Raw genomic sequence first — 23,886 nt, 5'->3', positions numbered from 1 at the left:
GCGTTTAGCAGTTCTCTCTGCTAATGCATATTGGCTTCAACATCACAGAACAGAGGTACATTTTCAACATTAATGCTAGGCTTCTTTATGAGGGGGAGTGTCTGCACATGTGTGGTGGTGCTTTGGGCTAGTGATGCACTGGCTTCCCATGGGAATATTCATCTGGTTTCCCTTTAACTAAATGGTAGAGAGGGTGGAGGCAGAGAAAGAGGGAATATGTGAGAGGAAGATTGAGGAAGAGAGGCTTAATTTAATGAAACCCTCTTCTGGTCTCAGATGCTATAAACAAGAAGGAAATTTAAACCAAGGCCCATTCCTTATTGAATCTCTCTTAAGGACCCTATAACCCCTCTGTCTTCTCTTTTACCATTCAGAGCACAGGGTAATGCAAACGTCTCGTACTCCTCCTTCAGTTTATACAAAGCTGAGCCCCTGACTGAAATCAGTCTACACCTAAACTGATTAGCTGTGTTTAGATAGCGCATCTTGCATGAGGACAGTACTTTCAGAGCAGCCCCGCTGCCCCCGCCCTGGCTCCTTATTCAAAGCTAGCACACACAATATATTCCTGATGAAGCATCCTGCTGTTTAAACTCTGGCTGATCTGTCTCTCTGCGAGCCTTAAATCAACCTTATGGGCCATTTCAGAAATTACTACCATTAAGAACTGCATACATACACTTTTCTTCCATTTGTGCTCTGAAAAGCGGGTCACGTGCACATGCATCCTTGGCTTCAGTTCATCCTGCTGACTGAATATAAAACTGCAGCGGTAAAAATGCGTCTCAGTAATTTGACATGCTAATGCCTCTGCAATTGAGCTTGTCTACAAAGTTGTTGTTTTTTTTCTACCAGTCTTGTTATCTGCAGGTTTCCTGTCTGTAACTGGAAACAGCAACAAATAGCTAGTGGGTCTCTGGCCATGTAGCAATTCACCAACTAGCACCTTTAAAATTCCTGGGCTAGAAACCACAATCTGTATTCAAAAGATGGACATAATCACTGTGACATCACCCAGTGGTTTTGGACTACTTGAAACTAATCTGAAGTTTAAGATTATGAACTTGTTTTTGTTTGTTTGTTTTTTTCAAAACAAAGTTATTCCACTTTGAAAAGGGAGGAGTGGTGAGACATGAGCTAACAATGTAAATATGCATATACTGTTGTAGATCAGAATAACAGTGTGTACAGAGAGCTGGCACTGAAAGCAGCTACAATCCCTTATCTCTTTAGTGAGTAAAATATATATACTGTAACTATTCAAAATTAGTGCTGCACTGAGTATTTGACATGGGGGACCATCAGTTAATTACACAAACGTTCTTAACCACTAAAGAGTGCATGAACAATTCATATAACACACCAGTTTACAACCCACACTGTCTTAAGCAGGGAAATCATCACAACACACAACGATTTGTGATACAAAAATACTTTTAACACTAAAATATTTACAAAGCTACGCCTCTGGGCAGCAAGCTACTTATAACCAGGCAGCATGGAGCCTTTTAATCACTAAATTCAAGAACATTAAAGACAGATGGAGGAGGAAGGAAAGATATCACAGACCCACCAAAAGTTATGTCTTAAAAACGGTGAAGATGACACACATGAAAATGACCAAAACAATAGATCAAATTGTTAAGTCAAAATTTTGAAATCATAACCCAGATTCTTTTACTTACACATGGCAAAAAATGTCGTTTTTAGTCGCAATGAAGGGAAAAGCTTCCATAATAGCAGACAGGCAAAGGTCTTTGACTCCCGTAGTGCTTTTTCTGATTAAACAGAGTCGCTGCCCAGTCAGAGCTTGATTGTAATAGACACCTACAGCCCCTTGTTGGCTTCTGTCTCTCACTTTGGCTGCAGATAACAGCAGTGGTGGTTACAGGATGCTAGTTTTCACACTGTACTGCATGTTGCATGTTACTTTAAAGGAGTTAAAGTGTTAGCTAGTGGGCTTTAGCAGCCCAAACTTTTTCTATGTCCCTGTTTTTTTCCTGGTTCATACAGTCTATGCACACTGCTGCAGAAATGCTGGCTCTTTGTTGATATGTAAAATCACTGTCAGAAAAGAGAACTACTCCCTGAGTCCTGAACTTACATTACTATTTTTTTAAAGACTACTTAAAGACATTAAATGGTCTTAATTATCATGAAAGATGCTTTCCTTCATGATTACAGGGGTTATTTGGGGGGTGGGGTTGACTTTGCTTACCATGCCTCATTAAATCTTGAAAACAGTTGTGAGGTTGTTGATATTCCCTGAGCAGTACACTTCAGTCTCACCAGTACACAGATAAGACCTGATAAAAGAGATTTTAATAATAAAGGCATAATGTGTTGTAGGGCTTGCCTGCTGGTTGTACGTGTCTGCTGTGTTTGGCTCTGTCTTGCTTTGTAACGAGAAACAATCAGCAAGAATGCTGCGAAGTGGACTTGAGAGAATATCTTAAAATATCCCTGATTGAGTTAGAGGGGATCATTTTCATGTAACACTTTTGTAATGATAATATCCGAAGCTTAAGTAATAAAGGAAGGAGTGAAATCTGCCTCTTGTCAGCATTTACGATGAGAAGCACTTGCATGATTAGATGTCTTGCGATCGATGCAGCCTCTTCTCCCAATCATTAAGACTGCTCTTAACAGATTACAGCCCCCTCCCAAACATGCAGCCCTTCCTCCTCTTCTCCCTGCTCCTCCTCCTGTCTCACACACTCCCCTTTTTCAGCAGAAAGAACTGGAGCCGAGACGCTCTCGTACTTCTTAAGCTTTATTTTTTTAATTTTAGCCTCTTTTTATAGCATTTTCTTACACCTAAAGCTGAAGCTCACCTCCTTTGGTATAGGTGGCCGTTATCTGCTTTCACATGAGCACTTCTGATGACCTGGCACATGAATGGACAGCAGAATGAAAAAGACTAAACTGTAATACAAGATTTTGTGGTTAGAGAAAAGACAACAAAGATGGATCTGCGGACAATCCTTTATCACCTGCTGCTTTTCTGCTTTGATCCATCTACAGCCACAAGCCTCATAACAGGTAAGACGCACTCACACACAAAAATGCTGCAAAGATACGTCTGCTTGATTTAAGTGTGGATCTATTTTTGCTTCCTCATGTGCTGAATATCTGATTGTGTGCTGAACTTTGGGCTCCTGAAGCAGATATATTTGAAGCCAGAGGTAAGCACTGTACTTCTACTGAAACTGAAACACTATAAAGACGAATAACTAAGTGTATTTTTGTAGTTTTCCTATATTTACTATTACAAAGTAATTTATTTGTTAGTGTAATACAGACTATTTAGTGAATGCAAATGTGAAGCCAATTCAGTTTATATCCAGCATGAACAATGTTGTGTGTGTGTGTGTGTGTGTGTGTGTGTGTGTGTGTGTGTGTGTGTGTGTGTGTGTGTGTGTGTGTGTGTGTGTGTGTGTGTGTGTGTGTTATAGGCCAGCGCGTGTGCAAGGCAGGAAAAGGGAAGCCATGCTATAAGCTGGCCTACTTCTCCGAGCTCCGCCGTAAGCTGAACTTCGTGGAGGCAGAACGCGCCTGCAGACGGGATGGGGGGCAGCTCCTGAGCGTGGAGTCTGAGTCCGAGCAGAAGATCATAGAGCAGCTCATCACAGAGCTCCGCCCAACTGATGGAGACTTCTGGATAGGTCTCCGCCGAAACCATGGAGGCGAGGATAGCAACTTGGACTGCTCTTCCCAGTATTACTGGCTGGATGGTAGCAAGTCCACATTTAGGTCGGAACAGAGTCAGTTTGTGAAAAGTTCATTTTAAAGCAGAGATGTAAAAAAAAAAAAAAACTCCACCAGATGAGAAAACATAGACTGTATAAAAGATGGATGTAGCTTGTAGAGATTTTAGCTGAATTCTTTTTAACGGCATGTAGGGGTTGAACCATCTTATTAATACTTGCATAGAAATCTATGAGTAAACAGCCTCTAGCTGACTTTGTGTCCTCAGAAAATACTTCATGCATGACTAAATCGGCAGTTTTGGATAGTGTCAAATAAAACATGAAGTTACGACAAACGTGAAGCTATGTTCGTTTTTTGCGTCATTAGAGAATAAGTGTGTGTACCTCCCCTGCACATTTGAATTTAAATGACCAAAAATTGTGGTGGTGCAAACACTCATGGCTTCTTAACACGACTTCACTAATCAGCTGATTGAGTGGCTGCGTCCATCTCTTTATAGTCTGTGTGAGAAGACAGGTTTTTCTCATTTGTCTGATCTGCTCAAAGACTTAAATGTGTTAGTGTCAATGCTACCTTTTGTTATTTCAGACCTACTTATGTTTTTCATTTTTGTGTTAAACTTGTTGAGTTTACCTGTAATGAAATGTGCTATATAAATATAATTGGCCTTGCCGTTGTCAAAACCAGCTTGGTAGAAAAAGAAGAGAAAAAAAAACAGGACAAAAAATCTTTATTTCAAGGATTCACGTGAAAAAGGTTAAATGCTCCCTTTTTTGCAGTACAACTGATATTGTTTTAGGTCTGTAGTGTAGTACAGCACAAAATCTTGCAATTAAGTTTTGCTGTAACATATTCAACAATTATTTTTAACTTGAAACCTTTTGATGCCAGCTTTAAATAGTGTACAGCTTAATAAGCAAAACACTAAAATATCTTTTATTTCTTTCCTTCATTGCGACTAAAAAAAATGATTAATTAGTTAAAGCATCCATTACTCAGTCTTTAAAAAAGTCAGACTTCAAACACTTTGTCGCTTTATCACATTGTCACGTTTTATTTCATTTTTGTTCGTTATAATACTCCTATGTGCTCATATCTGGTGTTAAACAATCAGCAGCGGATCAGCAGAGCTCGACGAGGTCGAAGGGACACTAGTTACCTCTCAAGTTACTTTACAATACCTTGAAAAGTCATTATAGATTTTTTTTTCTCCAGTGATGCCAAAAATATGGTTGCTTTGTGTGCGTCTGTATAGGAACTGGCACTGGGATGAGCCATCGTGTGGTTATGAGGTGTGCGTTGTAATGTATCACCAACCATCCGCTCCTCCTGGTATAGGGGGGCTCTACATGTTCCAGTGGAACGATGACAATTGTGAAACCAAGAACAACTTCATCTGCAAATACACTGCAGGTATTACTCAGAGGTCATTTAATTTTTGTTTGACTTGAAATTGTTGTTACTGCTGAATTAATTTTTTTTTCTTTCCAGAGGAGTCACTGGATCCTTCTCCTTCACCTAACTCCACTCAAACAGGTAAAAAAAATATTTATATTAGCTTTTAGGCTGATGTTGACATTTTGAATGTTTAGAGACTGATAGCTTTCATTACAGATGTCTTCCCTTCACCCGTGGTGCCGTGGAATCCAAATGATCACAACCACAACCAAACAGGTCACGATGATAAACATTTCAATCATTTGTGAAAAAATCTGACAGATTTCGACCTACACGACAATTACTAAATCTGTATCTTTATTGTCTGCCTTTTATTTAGTTCTGAATTTGGTTTACATCATCATTCCCACCATCCCCCTCATACTGCTGCTGCTGACAGTGACAGGCGTCTGCTGCTTCAAGCTGATTGTCCGACGGTGAGGATCCAAAATAAAGGCAAATACTAAATGCAAGAATACTAAAGACAGCAATGTCATGCGGGTTATGGTGACATACACACACAGTGGGCATGAATCTCATGGTAACTGGGAGCAAAAGGTGGAATTTATTTGGGATTTTCTCTAAATCCACACAGGGCCAGAATTATTCATACATCCCCACTAGTATTTGACCTTTCCAAAGTTCCAACCTCAACCATATTGAAGTCTACCAAAAGCATCTGGTTGCAGTGTAACTTGCTAAGGGAAATTTAACCATTTGAGGAGATTAATGTTTCCCAATTCAGTTTTCAGTATATTTGAGATCATTGGCCTGTTGGGTCACCCAACTGTGTCCATGTTTCAGTTCATGGCAGGTTTGATCCTTCAAGCTTTCTGGGTTCTTCCAAAAAATCCTAAACAAATTTACTCTCATCTGGGTTTAAAAAAATCTGAGTTTCTACTGGACCTTGGCAAAGTGGTGGCACATCAGAATAATTTGTATTTGTGTACACTTGTTTGAACTGATGATCTTGAAATCTGCTCCAAGCAACCTTCCCAACATCCTTCTCAGATATTCACTGAGTTCATAGGACATTCTTATTATTCTAAGTATTGGTCAATCCAATGAGTGCCGTTAAATAAATCCTTTATATGCTGGCAAAGGAAACTACCAGTTTTAATCAGTTCTGATCATTAACAAAATGGTAAATGGTCTGTAGTTGTATAGCGCTTTACTAGTCCCAAAGGACCCCAAAGCGCTTTACACATTCAGTCATCCACCCATTTACACACACATTCACACACTGGTGATGGCAAGTTAACAGACACTGTAGTGCTTCAGCAACTTCAGCACAACTTATTAAAAGATTTAAATGAGTGTATGTATATATTTGAGCCTGTGTGGATTAGAGAAAATCCTAAATAAATTTAAACTTGTGCACCCAATTATTGTTCTTTAACGTTATTAAAGATTTATGCAGTACAATCATATTTACTCTGGAAAACAACTGTTTAAAGAAATCATTAAAAGCTCAAAATGACTGTGATATTCATGCCCATGATGACTGCATCTAAACGTCTAACCACAATTGCATTGCTACTTTCCCTATTTCTACCTCTAATGGTAAAAAAAAAAAGGGGTTTCCTCTTTATAGCATTATTTGAGCTCTTCTTCCAATTACATGCTCACTTTTCTTCCCTATCAGTAGCACTTAGTCCGCTATAGATTGACAAATCCGAAATGGTTTAAAAATGTAATGTTTTTTTAATTAAAATGTCTGAGAGATTTCTAAACACAGCTGAGATGTGCAGTTTTTCATAGACATGACTCATACTGAAGTACACTGAGGAGGAGTATTTTCAATGTTGATTAATACACAATATTAATTTATGGCAGCATTCACAATGATGTATGTGGGGTGTGCTCATAACACACAGTAACAATCCATAATGGTGGAGATAGATGGATGGATAGAGTCATGTTGTTTTCTGTATGCGTGAATGTTTTAAGGTGTCTTGTTTGGTGTCTTCTCTCTCTGTGTGACAGGAGGAGGAAACAGCAGAAATCCGAAGTATGTCAAACAGACCCAGGACTGTGCCCAAGCCCAACTTCAACTGATGTCTACAACGTCATTCGTTCCCAGAAGGATGACGACCTCGTGTCAGCTCGCCCGCAGACCAAGAACACCTCCTTTTTATGCCCCTCCCCTGACACACCAACTGGTGACTACGATAATCTGGGGGGCCGGGACACAGAGAGCGGCTTTGTGACACTTGCAAGCACAGAGAGCTGTTTCCTAAACTTTGACCTCAACGACCTCAGCCTCGGGCGCCGTGGCACTCATGACTTCTGCGACACCAGCTTGGGCCGCTCAGGGAAGAGGGACGTGAGTGGCAGCAGTTTGGGTCGCACGGGTCACAGAGAGTTCTACGACAAGAGTCTGGGTCGTCGTACAACGAAGAGCGAGCATTTCGGCAGCAGCCTATACAGGGACCACGGACTGTATGATGGCAGCACCACAGCGGGGAGTGACCTCTATGATCCCAAACTAAGACCTGGAGGTCACACACGAAAAGCTGACCTGTATCAGACATACTTCACCAATGGAAAGGAAGACACTTACCGAACCAGCCTCGGAACCTACGGAAACCGAAAGTCCTACAACGCAAATGTGGATTGCTACAGAAATGGGCTGAATTTGGACGGTGGAAGAAGATACTTCAACGAGCATGAATGGATCAACAGGGAAAATTACTGATTGCCTCAAAATCTCCTTTATTATGTGTACAGCACTGAATGAGTGAATGATACTGAGAGAGTGGCTAAAGACTGTGCATGGTTTTAAATGTTTCTAGTCTGTTATGTTTAAAGGACTGAAAATCAGGTTGAAAAAATATATAATTTATATTTTATTGCTGGCCCAATAATTCAGCCTGTAGCCTGCTGGTAGACTAGTCTGTGTAGGTATTCGTTTTTAGTAAATGAACACAATTTTGTCTATGAATACTAAAGTAACCAGGTGGCGCAAATAAGTTATATTTGTTTATGCAGATAGTTTGATGTGCTCCCGTTTCGTGATGTCTCAGCCTCTTCCTCTACAGTGATGCTTACTGAAAGAACGCAAATCAACGAAAAGATTTGGGTTACTCAGAATCATTCAGACCTACTGTAATGAATTTCTTTTGAAGACAAGGTCATAGGATTATTTGTGACTTTATTACAGGGAGGTAGGGGCAGAAATACATCAAAGCAACAATTACAAAAGGGGAGTCTGTTACTGGCATTTCCACAATTTTACGCATTGATTTCTGTTTACAGTTTACCCTGAACGGGCTGCGTATAATGCCTTAAACGATGTCCGTTCAATCTGTGCCGTTCTGTGCTTTAAAACTTCCAAAGGCGGAACGAAAAGTGTTGTAGGTTTGGGGTTAGAAGAAACAAAAATGCATGGAATAACAAAGACAATGTCTCAGGTTAAAGTTTCGTCCTATTTAATAATGATCCAAAGTGACAATATTACACGAGATCAATTCCAAACCACCGGAGTACCCTTGACACAAAGGTCACCTAATGGTAAAGCCTCCAGATTTTATCTGGACCTCACTAAAGCATCCAAGCAAATATTTCAATATATGCATGCATAGGAAGTTTTTGGAAAGAGCCATAATACAGTTACATTACAGAAATGACCCAGTAAAGAAGCACCTACTGTAAGCTAAGCTCACATTTTCTTGTGTACATGGCATCATTACCAAAATGTAGACGTTTACAGTTGACTCTGAGGATTATGAGCATCTCTGTCTATAAAAGCATGTGTGTTTTCATGTGTGTGTAGCAGCCTGTTTTGCATGGTCGTGTCAGGTAAGATAACTGAGGTCTTGAACTGTTATGTTTGCTGTGCTTGAAAACTGTTTTGTACACCCAAGTATACCTGAGAGATGCGGGCTACCTCAAACAGATTAAACACAATAAACCAGTACTGCTCGTGGAAGGTGGTTGTATTTATCTCCTGTGTGGTTTTATATTGCCTTAAATTGTGACGAGACCTTAATTTTACACACTTATTAAAGTATTTATCAAAGCCATTCTTAAAAAAAACAACAACAAGTGCAACGGTAGCTGCTACAATTTAGCTTGAGTGCCTGCAGCCTAACCAAACATTACGGCATGCTATTACAGTGTAATATAAACCAAAGCATCATCATTATTACTATTAATTCAGAATGTATTATGTCTTGATATCTCTCCTGTAAGTGAAAGTGGTTTGTATGTTTGCTACATAAGGAATATTCCAATAAAATGAGATGAAAAGCCAACCTGTCAAAGAGTGACTTTACTGCCCCAATAAAAACAACATCGGATTTATATTCACAGTCAATCATGATTTTATTAAGTTAAATTACTTAAGCATCCTTAGTTTTATTTATCTTCCACACTCATACCTGACAGAGCACACAACAGGACACTGTTCAAGCCCAGACGCGAGAGGATTTCTGCGTTTCACTGGTCAGAGAAATTCCTCCAGTCAGGCCACATTTTCAAGTTTCGAATACGGGCTGAATTAATGCAAATATTTTGTGGTGTGCATCCCCTTAAAGACATCCGGCTCAACACAGGCATACAAAATAAGATAAAACGTCCAGCTGATACCCTGCCAAGCATTTTCTTTCACTCTGACATGCACTGTCTCACACACAAGCTCAAAAGCAGACTGATGTCTTTTCCACATATTTTTCTCAACTTTTTCTAATACGTTTCTGCCTTTCATCCACACGCAAACACTGTTTGGTCACCAAAAAGTGGTCCAGGGTGGTGATATTCAGAGAGTCTGTGTAGTGTTGATGACAAGTAAACAGGGGGATTGATGTCTTTAAAGGGTCTGATAGCTTCAAAGGTTTCTTGAGACAACATGCACACTGACACACAAATACCAGCTGTTTTGAGAAGAGGTGATTGACGTCTTTTGTTGGGATTTTGTACAACTGTACAGGTTCGGGTGTAAAAGGTCAGCCGTGGCTCCGCTTACGAGGCTGCTTTTGCCGCCGCGGTTTTAAGATGGCGTAGCGCCTAAAGGTGATGTGGTGGTCAGATATGAATGGGATGTAGAACGCTCTGAAGAGAGGAGATGACCTGAGAGAAAAATGCCTTACATGTAAACAATCTGCTTCACATTGTAGATCTCCTTAATGTTTACATTTTCTCAGGATGTTTCCTTTTCTTTTCAACTGCAATACGTTATGCTTTTTCCTTCATTTACAGATTTTAATTTTACTGTTTTTTACACTTATTTGTAAAATATTTACTTGTAAAACTACCTTGATGCTTGAAGAAAAGGCTTATAAGCGATGATAGTCCACTCCTCTTTGCTGGCTGAGTAACGTGGCTCAAGCGGCGTCTCTTCATCTGTGTCTAGGTCCACTAAGTAGTGGCACTGTTTTAAATCAACCTGCACAGAGAAGACAAATACATTTTTAATTTATTTGCTCTTAACTACAGTATTAGTTAGCAAACATGTCTGCGTCTAAGGAACTTACATATCTGCTTGGCTCCTCCAGGTTCTGATCGTTCATATTAGCTGGGATGATCTGTGTGGCCAGAGGACCAGAGGCATACGGCTGAGGCAGCTGCCCCTTAAACTCAGACTGAATGAAGTGCAGTTGCCAGCTGGAGATTAAAAGAGAGACTTTTAGCTTAGTGAAAACATAAAAATGAGAAATCACCCTTACAGACTTTATCAGACACTGAAAACCTGTGCAGATTTTCTGGACACTGACTTGTGTGGGAGAAGAAAACTGCTCGGGAAGCGATACCACTCTTTGCCAACACATACGCTGACAGGCCTGCTTTCGGGGACCGAGTGAAGAGTCGGATCCTTGGCAATGCGGTGAAATTCTGGGTACAGGTCCAGAGGGGCATGGTAGCCTGTAAACAGACCAAAATATCATAAGCCTTCGCTCAATGCTGATGCTGGTGCTTAGGGAAAATGGGACACACACACAAACCTCTGAAGAGGGCGACAGAACGAGACAGTGACAACACAGCAAAGACCACCACTGCGCTTAAAGCCAACCAGTTCGAGGAGACGGTGTAGTGTTCCAGTCGGTATCGCTGGAACAGGAAGTGGTAGCATTTCTGTAAATAAAATGAATAAAATCCATTTCATTTACGTGCACATTTGTGACCAAATGGGCCTAAAAATGCTGAAATCAACTAACGCAGCAGGCTGTTTTGCTTTGAAAGCCAAAATTAGACAATGGTAAACTACACCTGTAATGAGGAGAGGGCAACTGCCCCGCTGAGGCAGATGAGAGGGTAAATAGGAAAGAGAAAACGCTCTTCTTTATGAGGTCTAGTGAAGAAAACCAACATCCACAGATACATGGGAGACAGAGTCAGCCAGTACGGGCGGCCCAGGTTCTGCACTGAAGAAAACACATGTGTGTACAACGATGTGAAATCACAAAAGGTAAACCCTGTAAATGTGCTGGAAGATACTGAATATACTGCACTGTGGAGCACAGTGACTTAGAAGAGTGCTAACCGGAGTTAATGTGAGATGAGGGTAACTACCTGGACTAAATCACGAACAAATGTATATAGGTGAGTGAATCATTACAAGTGTAATGTAAATGTAACAAGCCAAAATCAACATATTTTGTGCATACGCAGGAAAACACACCATTGAACCTGTGTAACAGTGTCTCCATGAGAGCAGTGAGTGGCAGGGAAAACAGTGCCAGAGCAAACACCAGGTTGAAGTTCAGGACGCCGTTTACAAAGTAAAAATGCCACGGCTCCGTACCTGGAAATTAAACAACAGAAAGCAAGTGAAGTTACCCTGTGCCCAACAAAAACTGCAGCGACAAACTGTTAAATCTTAATATTTGCTTGATATTGTCATTGACGTATTATCAGTCCAACAGTTACTGTAGTAAATTAGGCAATTCATAAAAGGCATATCCAACATTGTATATCCTAAATATCTCATACTTTATATAAATATCACATGTGGATGTATTGAGGTATTAAATGTGACAAAACAGGTCATTTACCATATAGATCAGGCCCATGTGGTGTAAAGACATTGTACAGGAGAATATTGAGTGGCGCTATGACCAGTTTGCCATAAAAGAAAGAGTCCACCGCCACCAGAGGTACCTGAGAACACAAGATGAGAAGGAAAGTGAACTGATGCAGGTCACATAAACATTAAGCTCCTGCATAAAAATATGCTATAATTCACAAAGAACTACAGATACAGATGGACAAAAGGGTTAAGCCACACCTCTTAAATCTTTGAATTCAGGTGTTTTTCGTCCCATTGCCACAAACTAAAAGAAAATCACCAACCTAACTATGCAGTCTGCTTTAAAAAATATCTGTCAAACAGTGGATCATTCTGAAGAGCTCTCTGATTTTGAGCGTAGTGCTATAATAGGATGCCATCATTTCAACAGATGAATTCGTCAAATTCCTTCCCTACTAGATATTCCACAATCAGCTGTAAGAGGTGTTCCTGCAAAGTGGAAGGATTTAGGAACCACAGTAACTTAGCCACAAAGTGATAGAGGACATAAAGTTACAGAGTTAGGTTAGTGAGCGCTGAGGTGCACAGTGTGCACAGTGTGTCATCCTGACTCAATAACCTCCACTGGAATAACCATCAGCATAAAAACTATCCACTGAGAGTGTCATGACATGGGTTTCTATGGCCGAGCAGCACCTGTAGGTGTATGTGGCCCAATATTTTTTTAGTATAGTTTACATATGTTGTGACAATGTGACACATGACAGCAAAATGCATTATTATATTCCTGCCCCTGTGGTACGTCCACAGAGATTTTGTGGGGAATGCTCTACCTGTGACAGAAAAGAAACCCATTATTCTAGTAGTTCTATATTCTTACCAGCAGCAGAAGCAAAGCAATAAATGACCAGGTGATGAAACTCTTCCACTGCCTCTTCAACACAAGCAAGTCGAAAGCAATTGGAAGACTAACAAGAGAGAAGAAACTTCAATGACACAGTAGCTGATCCGGCTCACATTCATCCCAGTTCATATGTTATTGTAACGTGATACAAGTGATACATTTTTTGTTGTCAATGGTTGGCTGTATTGCACTAACTAAAAAGAATTAAACTCCACTGAAAATTCAAGCAAGCCCGTAAACATTTATATCCAGAATAAAGTAAAAAAAAATTTTAAGGTGTAAAGTTTTTTCAAAAAAGCTGTATTACAATTAACACATAGTTAAAAGCCTGCAATGCCAGTATTTACAGTCATACCCGATCAATGCAGAGAATGGCCATCCAACAATGGCGCCGGCAGCCACGCCGATGATGGCTAACGGTGTTGAGTCTTGGAACCAACCCGTCATGGCAACCAGTGTTGTGTACATACAGAAAGACGAAGGTAGGAAAGCTGTAGAGAAAGAAATAAACTTTAATCAGAAAAAGACTAAGCACAAACACAAAAATGTCCCTACAATCCCTACAGCGTTAATGGGAGCACAGGAGAAATAAATCATAAATATGAAATGTTCCTTAGAGGCAAACACTGCACACTGTTCGTGTGGCAGTTCTGCTCTTCTTGATCAGTGATCTGCCAAAAGGCCAGAAAAGCAAGGCTTTGTAATGAGTTGCTCGATGTAAAAACCAACAGATGTAAGGATGGAGGCAACTGATAGTCCCCAGAAATGTAGCTAAACACGACCAACCTGCAGAGGAGCAGAACATTCCTGTGCTCAGGACGAGGAATGCCAACATCAAACGACCCACGTGCAAACCAAACTTCTTACAAACTGCTCTGTGGCACACACACACACACACACACACACACACACACACACACACACACACACAAAATAAAAATGCTTAACTTTAGTAACATATCTTAATCAGAAAAAAACGCTGCAGGAAAATTGCTTTGTAACAGATGATTCTAGACATCTACAAAATTATCCCAAAATGTGAACACCAAAGTGCTAACATGCCTTGCATTTAAGAGGAGGGTAAACTCACTTGTAGAAATAGAGCTCACAGACACAGCAGGAGAATGCTAAGACACATCGCACAAAGTAGAACACCAACACCTGCAACACAGTCATAACACAAGCCTGAAACTACTGCACATGTCCCACTATAACGTTACACACACCTGTGTGTGCACGCATGTGTGAATTCATGTATTTTAAACTTTAGATGCCCCGTGGAGGAATATTGAACTTTTTAGTCTATCCAGATTTTAGTTTAAAGCTTCTTCTAATAGAAGTAGCATGTCCTGCAGGTAAATATAGTTTTCAATTTTAAAAAGAAAAAGTATACTGATGATGAGCTTGTTAGATTTTACACAGAATGCATTCACTGTGGTGTTAGGATCAGCATAGAATTTCAGAATCGGTGCATCCCTATTATAAAATACAGGAACGTCAACACATGGCAAAATCCGAGCTTGCGATACTTACCTTGTTTGTCTGTAGAACATGGGCGTGCAAGCAAGCAGGAAGTGCATGTAACCATAAGTAAGCATAGGACCGGATGGCATACAGTGGAGAGTATTCCCATGTTTGCATTCCTGTGCCGTAGAGCAAGTAGTGCATCTGTCAGAACACAGGAATAAAAGACAAACATAATCCATTGGAACAAGAGAGAGATGCTACAAAATGATTCTGAAGCAGGCATTAGAAAAACTGTCACACAACACACTATGGTAGGGCTGTGCGATATGACCAAAATCTCATATCCCGATATAACACATTTATCGCTCTGACAACGATATAAATCACAAAAATGTAACATTTTCTGTAAATTCTGTAAATCTCTGGCAACTCAACTTGCGTGAAGTGTTTGCTTCTCATCCGTAAACTCTCTGCATACTCTTTCACGTGATTCAGTTTATTTTGAAAAGTCTCAACAGGATCTTGAGCTTTATTGTGAAAGGTTTACGAGGAAAACAAACAAGCCACGCGGTGGTTTTACCATCATTGTTGCTAAAGACAACAGGTAAAAACAGACGCTTGTTCGTCCATAGTGTGGTAAGAGAAAGAGAGAACTTTAAGAAATTAATATAGCCACTACAGTGACCATCAAAACAATGAAAAAACATTGCTGTAAACAGTTTATTTTACGACACCACAAAACAAACGATAGCGTAATAGGAAACGATAGATGTTTTTATATCGTCATCCGATATATATCGTTATATCAAACAGCCCTACACTATGGCACTTTCAAATGCCCCACAGCAGAGATCAGTACTCACAGGCTCCCAGTAGTTAAACGTCTCATCGCAGTCGGAGATGTTGCTGAGCAAAGCTGCACAGAAGCGTGCAGAGAGCAGGCATTTAAATGCAGTCGAACCTTCTGGAGCCCATACCTGCCCCCCACGACTTATTGACCTATTACAAAAATAAAGATTAATATGAACATTCATTCAATGCATATGTATATATTTATGCTAATATAAATCAGAACGTTCCCTTTACACAAATAAAAAATAAATTGTCTATATCTTAAATAATATAAACATTTATGTGAGCACTGAGTGGGTGTTTTATCACATACCAGTTTAACTGCTTTACTACACTCGTGTGCCTGCTTTTAATAAAATACCAATTAAGATAACACAGATAATCCCAAAATGTGTATGTGTGGTATCAAATTGTTGTGTATTTCCAGCTCACATTTCTGTTCACTTTTACAAAACACTTAAATATTTTCTCCAAATTTATTCCAGTTTCAGATTTACTTTAGGAAATACTCTTTAAACAGTTTCTCTCTTTTCCAAACCAACATTATTAGTACTATTGTGAATAACAATTTCAAATGTTTTTATTGTTTCTATATTTTTCTCCAATTTCTTTTCACCTTTTAGGTTTCTTATCCTGCCTCTGGATTTTGTATTTTAAAAGTATCTGATAAATTATTTAAACCAATGGTTTTTTTGTGAGTTATTAACAACAAAAAGAGAGCCAGTGTGATATTTATTTTAGTATAAGAAATATCAGCATCAACAAACTTTTTTCACACAAAAATTTATATAGTTCCATATTTCTCTGTATTTTTTTTTTTTTTTTTTTACAATGGCTAATCAAATATTGGTGAGTTAAATAACAGAGAGGGCTGCTTTTCTGTTAATGACATTAATAACGGGTCCACTGAGGGACAACAATGAGACTTGCCTATAACAGGAATGTTTTACATGGTGGAGGCTGCTGACATTTTCCTTAGTCATGTTTTCTGACTGTTTTTTCACTAGTTTTGCATTTGGCCAGGGTCAGTGTCACTACTGGTATCATGAGGCAATACCTGGGCCCTACAGAGGTTGCACAGGTAGTCCAACTGCTCCAGGATGCACATCAATATGTGGCATTGCCAGAAGGCTTTTTGTGTTTCCCAGGACAGTTTCAAGAGCATGGGAAAGATTCCAGGAGACAGGCAGCTACTCTAGGATAACTGAACAGGGCTGCACAAGGTCCTTAACCCATGAGTATTACCGGTATCTGCTCCTTTGTGCAAAGAGCAACAGGATGAGCACTACCAGAACTACAAAATAACCTCCAGCATGCCACAGGTGTGAATATATCTGACCAAAAAATCTAAAACAGACTTCACGAGGGTGGCCTGAGAACCCAACGTCCTCTGAAGGATGAAGGAATTGATATCAATGACTGGCTTTGTTTTAGCCTGACCAAAACGGGACATTATGTTTTGGTCATCCGACTCCACCAGGTTGCACCTTAGACAGCTCAGTGATGCCCTGGTCCAGCTCTGCAAGGACATCCCCCAGGACACCATCCCACATCTTATTAGCACCACATAGGACCATACAAACTCCTAAGTGGCATTTTGAGTTGCTGCAATGGAATTTCAGCAGCAGCAACTATCCTGTCTCATCAATTTATCACTTCTGGGTGTCTTCCATCAAACAATGTGGTATCATTTCATTCCTAACGCATTATCCAGTCCATCTGAGCATAGATACCCAGCTAGATTTTTTCCCATTGCGATTTGATGTTTTTTTCTAAGTGTTAGTTAATTTTTTCTGAGCAGCGTATACATATGATTCTGGTCTGAGCAGATATTCTCATTTCTGTCAATTATGATCACTCCCAGTTAAAATGTTATCATTTCAACTCTGCCACCTCCAGATCTGACTCCGAACCACACATCACAGCCGATCACACCGTCATCTTGTAAAATATATAAATAATGTGCACTTTCTATCGGTTAGGAAATACTTATATCTTTATTGTCTAACAGTTATAATAACTTCTCGTGTAAAGAGAACTGTGTGGATGGTCACACTAATACAAACGTGTGATTTGCGTTCACAGTGTTGCTTATGTGTTGCAGTGTTTCCTTTGTTCGCGCCCATCATCAGATTAGTCAGATTATAGTCGGCTCAGCTGCAGCTCAGCCCTGACCCTCACGTTGCGTATTTTATGACACGTCACCTTACAAATTGTCACTTTCCCCAACAACAACACCACCCAATCGTCTCAAACAAGTGTTTGTGTCGGTCCAGAGCACGAGTTTACCCACGCCACAACTGGCACCACAGCCAGTTACCACATATCTGACACTAACAGAATGAATGGAGCTGACCACTGCGATTTACTGCTCCGCTAAAACATAAACAACGCAACTTAGTTAGTACGGTGGACACACAGCTAAACAGCCACTGTGGTTCATATTAATGTAAATACACACTGGTGTAGTTTGTTCAATGGTCATTGCCAGGCGTTGTTATCGTGTCGTTACAGTCAAAACTTACTAAGGTATCAAAGTAGCTAGCTTAGCTAGCTTCCCCTGCTCAGGCTGTCAGTCACACCTCCTCATGCAGCTTGTGTCTCATCTGGATTCATACTCACTCTTGCCGAGTCTCTGTGATTTTGCTGTCATCGGTGACTTTCTCCTCTTTGGGTGCCCGAGTTTCGGCGGGGACGTTCACGTTGTTTGCATCTTGTCTGCTGCCTCGCCTGGTTCGCTGCCGAAGCGCCTTGGCCGCCATGTTTACCGACGGTCCTGCTCCCGAGTCGCGATTCGTTCATTTTCGGCTGTGTCCGGATATTGACAGCTCTAATCATACAGTTCAATTAAGCGCTTAAGTTACAAGTACTCTTTACTGCGATTCAGTAAAGTTTCAGTTCGCTTTAGATTACTTTTATTTATTTAAACGTATTTGTTATTAAAAATAAATAAATAAAAACGTTTAAATAAAATAAGGAAATGTGTGTGGGGGTAAGGTCAATCAAAGAAGTTCAAATAAACGCGAACTCAGCACTCTGTAAAGGCAATAAAATATGCATCAGTGCTTACTGAAAATTAGACCTAAGATAAATTTTTAGTTCCAGTTTTAGGTCAGTTCACAGACTAAACTTTCAATGAAACCAGGAGGAATTACAAAAATTACATTTTGACCTCTGAATTTTTGGCAAAAATCACCAAACTGGGCTTTGTTTCAACTGTTAAAAACCTTTGTTAATTTTCAGATCTTATGATATTGTCTCTATTTAATCTTTTCTCCGCATCTCTTCCCTTGGATTTGATCTGTGTTGCTGCAAAGTAAAGTTACATTTTTTTTAAAACATCTTAAAAAATCTCACAAGTAATAATTTTCATCACATTTTCCTTGCTGAAAGTACCGTGACTCATAGAACCTGCTCTAGTGAAATGTATATAACCTTTGCATTTGCTGCCCCACATGTGTGACCACCTTTATTTTTTTAAATAGCCTGAACGCTTTTAGGTAAACTTTCTTGTCATGTCATGTCTTCAAAAAGTTTGAGGCATTGGGGAGACCAATCAGTGAATGTGAGTTTTTCTATCGAGCCATGGTTTCACTGCATTAGCAGTGTTTTTGTTATCATTGACATGCTAAAAATAAAGCTGTTGGCAATCAGAAACTTTCCAGAAAGCATTGCATGGTGGGTCAGAATCTGATGGTACTTTTTCTGTGTTTATTATTTCTCCAGTTTTAACAACACCAGTAGGTGAAACTCAGCCCTAACAATGAGAGAGGCTCTCGTACATCTCTCCGGACATCCTCCGTACATATGATTAAAATTTGAGTTAAAACATTTTTTTAATTTGGATTCATCACTCCATAACATCAACATCATGTTTCAACTAAAGGAATGGCAACAAATTATGTGCTTTCATAAAAGGCTGCTAGTAACAAAGTGCCTAAAGGTACAATTTAAAACAGTTTTTTGTTAGGTTGTCTATTATGTGTAGATACAACACTTATTAGGTTTATTTTTTTATGTTTGAATGAAGTCAGAAAGAAAACAAGACTATTTTAAAACTGCAAGAAAGTCTGACTCCCTGGACACAAAATATAAAGAAATTATGGGTGGCTGAAGACTTTTGCAGAGTACTGTGGTAAGTGTTTATTCTTTTGTGACACAGTTAGATAAAGGAATTTATTTTATTTTTTTTACATCTTTACAACGTGTGTGTAATGTGACCACTAACTAATCTCAGTCTGTTCTTATTGAGAATTGTTTACTTTATGTCAGTGTCACGATGTTGCCATGTGGTGCACCATATGTGTCTTTTATGCTTTTACAGTAACTCCAGAGGCCAAAAATTTACATTAAATAACAGATTTATTGTTTCCTTGAAGCACAAACATATACACAGAATTACAATCACAATGTAGACACAATAGAGCAAACAACACCTCAACAACTGTAAACACTGTTTAGCTGCAGATTACACATTTATCATTTTCTATGCAGATATGCCTCTTAAAGGTAAGAGTGTAAATCGCCGTTCTTCTCTGAGTTTCAAGTGATGGCTACCTGATGGTGACTTGTAATCGAGAGGAAAGTAGAGTCTCCAAGTGTTTGTGAAACTGGAGTGCTCGTGTGTGTGACAGAGCATGTGTGTGTGAGTGGTAGATGAGTCTGTAGCAGTAACTGGTCTGGCTCAGATCAGGATGTGAGAACCTGTCAATGAGTTTAACTTGCTCCACGGTCCCACAACTAGCCTCTCGGACCACCGCGTGGAAATTCTTCTCCTCCCACGTAGGCCCAGTCCAGAAGCTGATGTCAAAGGTGAAAGGTTCGGGATACAGGCAAAAAGGATGAAACGGAGTCCCCGGCGATGGGTGGGATGAAAATTGTTTTAAGAAACGTGGGTCATGTGACCAAAGCAGCCTCCAGTCAGGGAGCGAGAACAGGAGCACGGCGAGTAGGTCCAAATTTAGAGACGCAGTGATGCGGACATGATTGTTGTTGTCACTTACATCGCTTGCAAACACCTTACCAACCAAACCCACTGGCTGCGCTTTCAGACGCAGACCTCCCTGCTCTGTTACTATGGAGACGCCAAAAGGAGCAAGTAGCGTTTCCAGCTTTTCTCCGAGCAATTTACCCGGCTCACTTTCTGAAGGAAAAACACCTTGGATGAGGAGCTCGTGAAAGGCAGGCATAGCCCAGAGGCTGATGGGTACATTTCTGAAAACCACACCACTAATTCCATATAACAAGCTGGTAACACCATTACAGCTCCCACAGGACTCATCCTTCTCATTTCCTTCACTGTCATCACTCCCCTCACAGTCACCATGACCATCGGCGTTAATTATCGCCTCTTTTTTAGCTAGAAGCTCTTCCATCTGAGGGAGCAATGATGGACGTAGCATGTGCATACCACTTTCCCCTTCAGGATCAATGTCAAGAGAGCATGCTGACCTGAAGCTCTCAACTCCTTTGATTCTCACCCTACCTCCTTTATTTGAGGCAAGACATGTGGGCAGCAGAGTTTCTGTGGGTCTCGGATCATTTTCTTTGTCTGCAGAGGTATCAGTGTCAGAGGTGAGGTCTTTCTGAAGCAGGTGGATCCAGTAGCATTGTGCGCCATCGATGCCACAGCAGTGTGTCTGCAGCTGTTTTGCTGTGAGGAGGAAGGGGATGGTCTCTGTCATCATGGAGACCGGCCATTTCTTCGCCAGACCTTCGAGAAGAAAATCTTGCACCAACTTGACAGGGTGGACAGAATCTGAGTAGAGAAATCTCCTGATGAAAGAAAAGAGGTTGTAATTATATTTATGTGATTTATGTGTGTGTGTTGGTGGTGCAAACACCCGGGTAGCCACTGTGTTACTGTACCTGAATATGTAATCACTGAGCTCTGCTGGTATTTCGTACTGCACTTTCTCTCCTTCAACGACCTCCTCCACCTTCAGCAAATGAGCAGGAGTGTAGGGGATGCTGCGAGTAAACATGTGGACCAAAGCTTTCTCCACATGGAAGCCTTTATCCTGGCTCCTGTTCAGCAGCGATATCATCATTAGTGCCAGGCATGCAAACATACAAGGAAAACAAACAAAGAGATACAGCTGGGTTGCTTCTATACATAGACTCACCTTTACTCCTTACCTGTATCCAGTGCACTTGTAGCTCTGGTGCTTATCACTTTCAAAAGGGTGGATGGCACTCAGAATTAGATCTGCCTCCGCTGCCATGGCAACCGCCTGCCAGCTGTTGTGCCACTCTCGCTTCGGCTGGTCCGCTGGTGTTCCTCCTTGTCCGTTGCACAAGGAGACGTGAACCTCCCCACTTTCAGCCAACACTTGAACACAACTGGAAGAACAACAAATTCACATTTTAAAATGTCAATACATGTATGACACATACATAAAGGATTATTTTCTAATAACCAAAGAAGCAAATATTATTATTCAGTTACCCTGCAATAACACAGCTCAATTTCTCACGATAGCAGGTTTGTTATTTAGTGATCGCAAGAAAAAAAAGTTTATTTCCTCTTTATTTATTAGAGATCAAAAGAAACAATTAAGCAAGGAAAAACTTTAATAAAGTGCTAGACACCAAGCGAACTCACAGGCGGGCATGCTTCAGGGCTGCTAGTGAGACTCAGTGAGAACCAGATAAGAAAACCGGATAGCAGATAATCAGATTTTGATACTGGCATTGAGGGAAAAGCAGTTTTCTCAATAAATCTGCCTTTTTTTCCAAGGTAGCAAAATAAATTAACCTGTCACCACAGGCTTTATTATTTTGTGTTTTCTGCAGAATTATACTAAATAAATAAAAAGAATTTCAAGCACGACCATTCACTATCCGATATAAACAGTTCCAATTTTTAATTTAAAAACATGTTGCAGTAGGCACAATAAACAAGGTTAAATGATGATATCATTTTGAGATCACAGTGCCAAGCCAGAAAAAAAAATAATGAAGTGCGAGACTCCCAGTCTCCTGACAGGCGGGTGCACCTCCTGCTGAGACTGCCACAGAAATCAGAAAACCAGAACGAAAAACTGACCTTTTGATAGTGACAGTGGGGGTAAAAGGCTATTTTCACAACAAATCTGCCCTTTCCCCATGGTAACAAGGCCTTACCACAGAGAAACAAGCTTTATTATTTCAGGTGGTTCTCTCCGTTCATTGTGCCATTAAAACTGTTTACATATTTATTTAAATCAGTAACTATTCGATCAAATAACAGCTAGAAGGGTCTGAGCATCCTGTAGAAGCTTTCATAACCTGGTCATTAGTTGCCTAAAACACCTTAAGTAGACACAAGAAGCAAGATTAAGTGATGATATCAATTATATTGAGGCAATAAATTGCAATTATTCCAGTTCATGTCACATAAAAAGGGATATAAACTGTTATAAAAACAAACTGAAAAACACATACAAACTTTTAAGCCCCAATAATGATGAGCTTGAGGCATCAAAAGCCTCTTTTAGGCTTCTTGCATAGATAGAAATGAATGCAAGTGATGCATGTGATGATGTTGTGATCATGGCATGATGCAGTCCTACCTGAGGAAGAAGTTTCTGAGAAGTTCTCTGTTCTTTTTAACCCCACTCTTTCGCCCACAGTGAGGGAAGTTGAACACCACACGGTCAAACAGATGGCCCTGCAGAGAGGCGCATTCCCCCAGCTTTGTGCAATCCACCTCAAACAGCACAGTCCCTCCTGAAAGAACAAACAGTGTTAAAGATAGCATGCAAAGAAAGAAAGAAAGAAAGATAGATAGTATGCAAGAAAGATAGTATGCAAGAAAGATAGTATGCAAGAAAGAAAGAAAGAAAGAAAGAAAGAAGGGGGGGGGCACAACTCCATAAAACTCAAAATAGCAGCAGTTATTACAGCTGGTAAAAAGCCGTACCAGAGTCCTTGATGGTCTGGATGTTATCAGCTGCGCCTTCGTGCCGCAGTGCCTCCTCCTGATGCTGCAGGCAAGTGGCCGTTACGGTGGTCTCTGATTCGGAGTACAACTGACAGGCAGAGGCCGAAAAGGAGAAGTTCCCTTCTCCCACCATTAATACTGCCCGCGAAGGAGACATATCCAGGGTAAAGCGCAAACAAAGCTGCTTCCCAAAAACTCAGCTCTGTGAAAACTTGTCCCCAAAATCTGTCCCTGAAAGGGATGAGCCGCGTGTGCGGGTGACAGCGGCCACCTTCAGTCTTCTTCACGGGTCAATATTGTGGTTTTGGAACCATGTTTAAGCTTTTTGTTTGTTTTTGTTGCCTGAGACAGGCGCGAGCGAGACGCTGTTAGTACCGCTGCTGTTGGAGAATAAAAGCTGATGACCTTCTCCAACTCGAGCTCCGCAGTACGTGAAAGCCGAGCTCACCTGTAGCAGCTTGCGTTAGAAGCGGCGTCGCAGATAAAATAGTCCGACTAGAAACAAAAGGCTCCCCTCCCGGGGCCTCAAAACATCAAATCAATACAATAATAATAATTGGCTGAACGGGAGCCAATAGTCAATAGCTGCAATTTTAATAACGCGGCCACAGAAGTGCCAGTTTT

The 23,886-nt window shown here is 40.4% G+C and overlaps 3 protein-coding genes across 4 annotated transcripts; 1 reads left to right on the top strand and 2 right to left on the bottom strand.

The window, feature by feature from the left end:
- The first annotated feature begins 2,737 nt into the window (after window positions 1-2,737).
- layna (layilin a) lies at window positions 2,738-9,384 on the top strand. Of its 2 annotated transcripts, none has more exons than XM_085289003.1 (8): window positions 2,738-3,042; window positions 3,168-3,185; window positions 3,456-3,753; window positions 4,967-5,124; window positions 5,203-5,247; window positions 5,326-5,385; window positions 5,489-5,585; window positions 7,135-9,384. In XM_085289003.1, the coding sequence occupies exons 1-8, from the start codon at window positions 2,967-2,969 to the stop codon at window positions 7,844-7,846; spliced, it is 1,464 nt and encodes a 487-aa protein (XP_085145129.1). In that variant the 5' UTR covers window positions 2,738-2,966; the 3' UTR covers window positions 7,847-9,384. The 2 variants fall into 2 exon arrangements, with proteins under 2 accessions (XP_085145129.1, XP_085145128.1); XM_085289002.1 differs by having other exon boundaries at window positions 3,165-3,185.
- A 65-nt stretch (window positions 9,385-9,449) lies between these two features.
- Window positions 9,450-18,117, bottom strand: alg9 (ALG9 alpha-1,2-mannosyltransferase). Its single transcript, XM_085289001.1, has 15 exons — window positions 17,961-18,117; window positions 15,350-15,485; window positions 14,553-14,687; window positions 14,110-14,180; window positions 13,806-13,894; window positions 13,375-13,510; window positions 12,996-13,083; window positions 12,141-12,246; window positions 11,768-11,890; window positions 11,356-11,510; window positions 11,091-11,220; window positions 10,863-11,010; window positions 10,623-10,752; window positions 10,404-10,534; window positions 9,450-10,218 (listed from the first exon to the last, which is right to left on the bottom strand). Exons 1-15 carry the CDS (start codon window positions 18,098-18,100, stop codon window positions 10,095-10,097), a joined length of 1,842 nt encoding a protein of 613 aa, XP_085145127.1. The 5' UTR covers window positions 18,101-18,117; the 3' UTR covers window positions 9,450-10,094.
- Window positions 18,118-19,681: 1,564 nt separating this feature from the next.
- Window positions 19,682-23,719, bottom strand: fdxacb1 (ferredoxin-fold anticodon binding domain containing 1). The gene is made up of 5 exons (XM_085288998.1): window positions 23,242-23,719; window positions 22,892-23,048; window positions 21,477-21,680; window positions 21,207-21,365; window positions 19,682-21,113 (listed from the first exon to the last, which is right to left on the bottom strand). Exons 1-5 carry the CDS (start codon window positions 23,417-23,419, stop codon window positions 19,892-19,894), a joined length of 1,920 nt encoding a protein of 639 aa, XP_085145124.1. The 5' UTR covers window positions 23,420-23,719; the 3' UTR covers window positions 19,682-19,891.
- Between the last annotated feature and the right edge of the window lie 167 nt (window positions 23,720-23,886).

Source organism: Mchenga conophoros, linkage group LG10 (genome assembly GCF_057382185.1).
Source record: "Mchenga conophoros isolate Kocher_MC1m ecotype Shallow Benthic linkage group LG10, M_conophoros_male_GT1.1, whole genome shotgun sequence".
In the NCBI taxonomy this organism is placed as follows: Eukaryota; Metazoa; Chordata; class Actinopteri; order Cichliformes; family Cichlidae; genus Mchenga; species Mchenga conophoros.
This window is presented reverse-complemented; position numbering and strand designations above follow the sequence as displayed.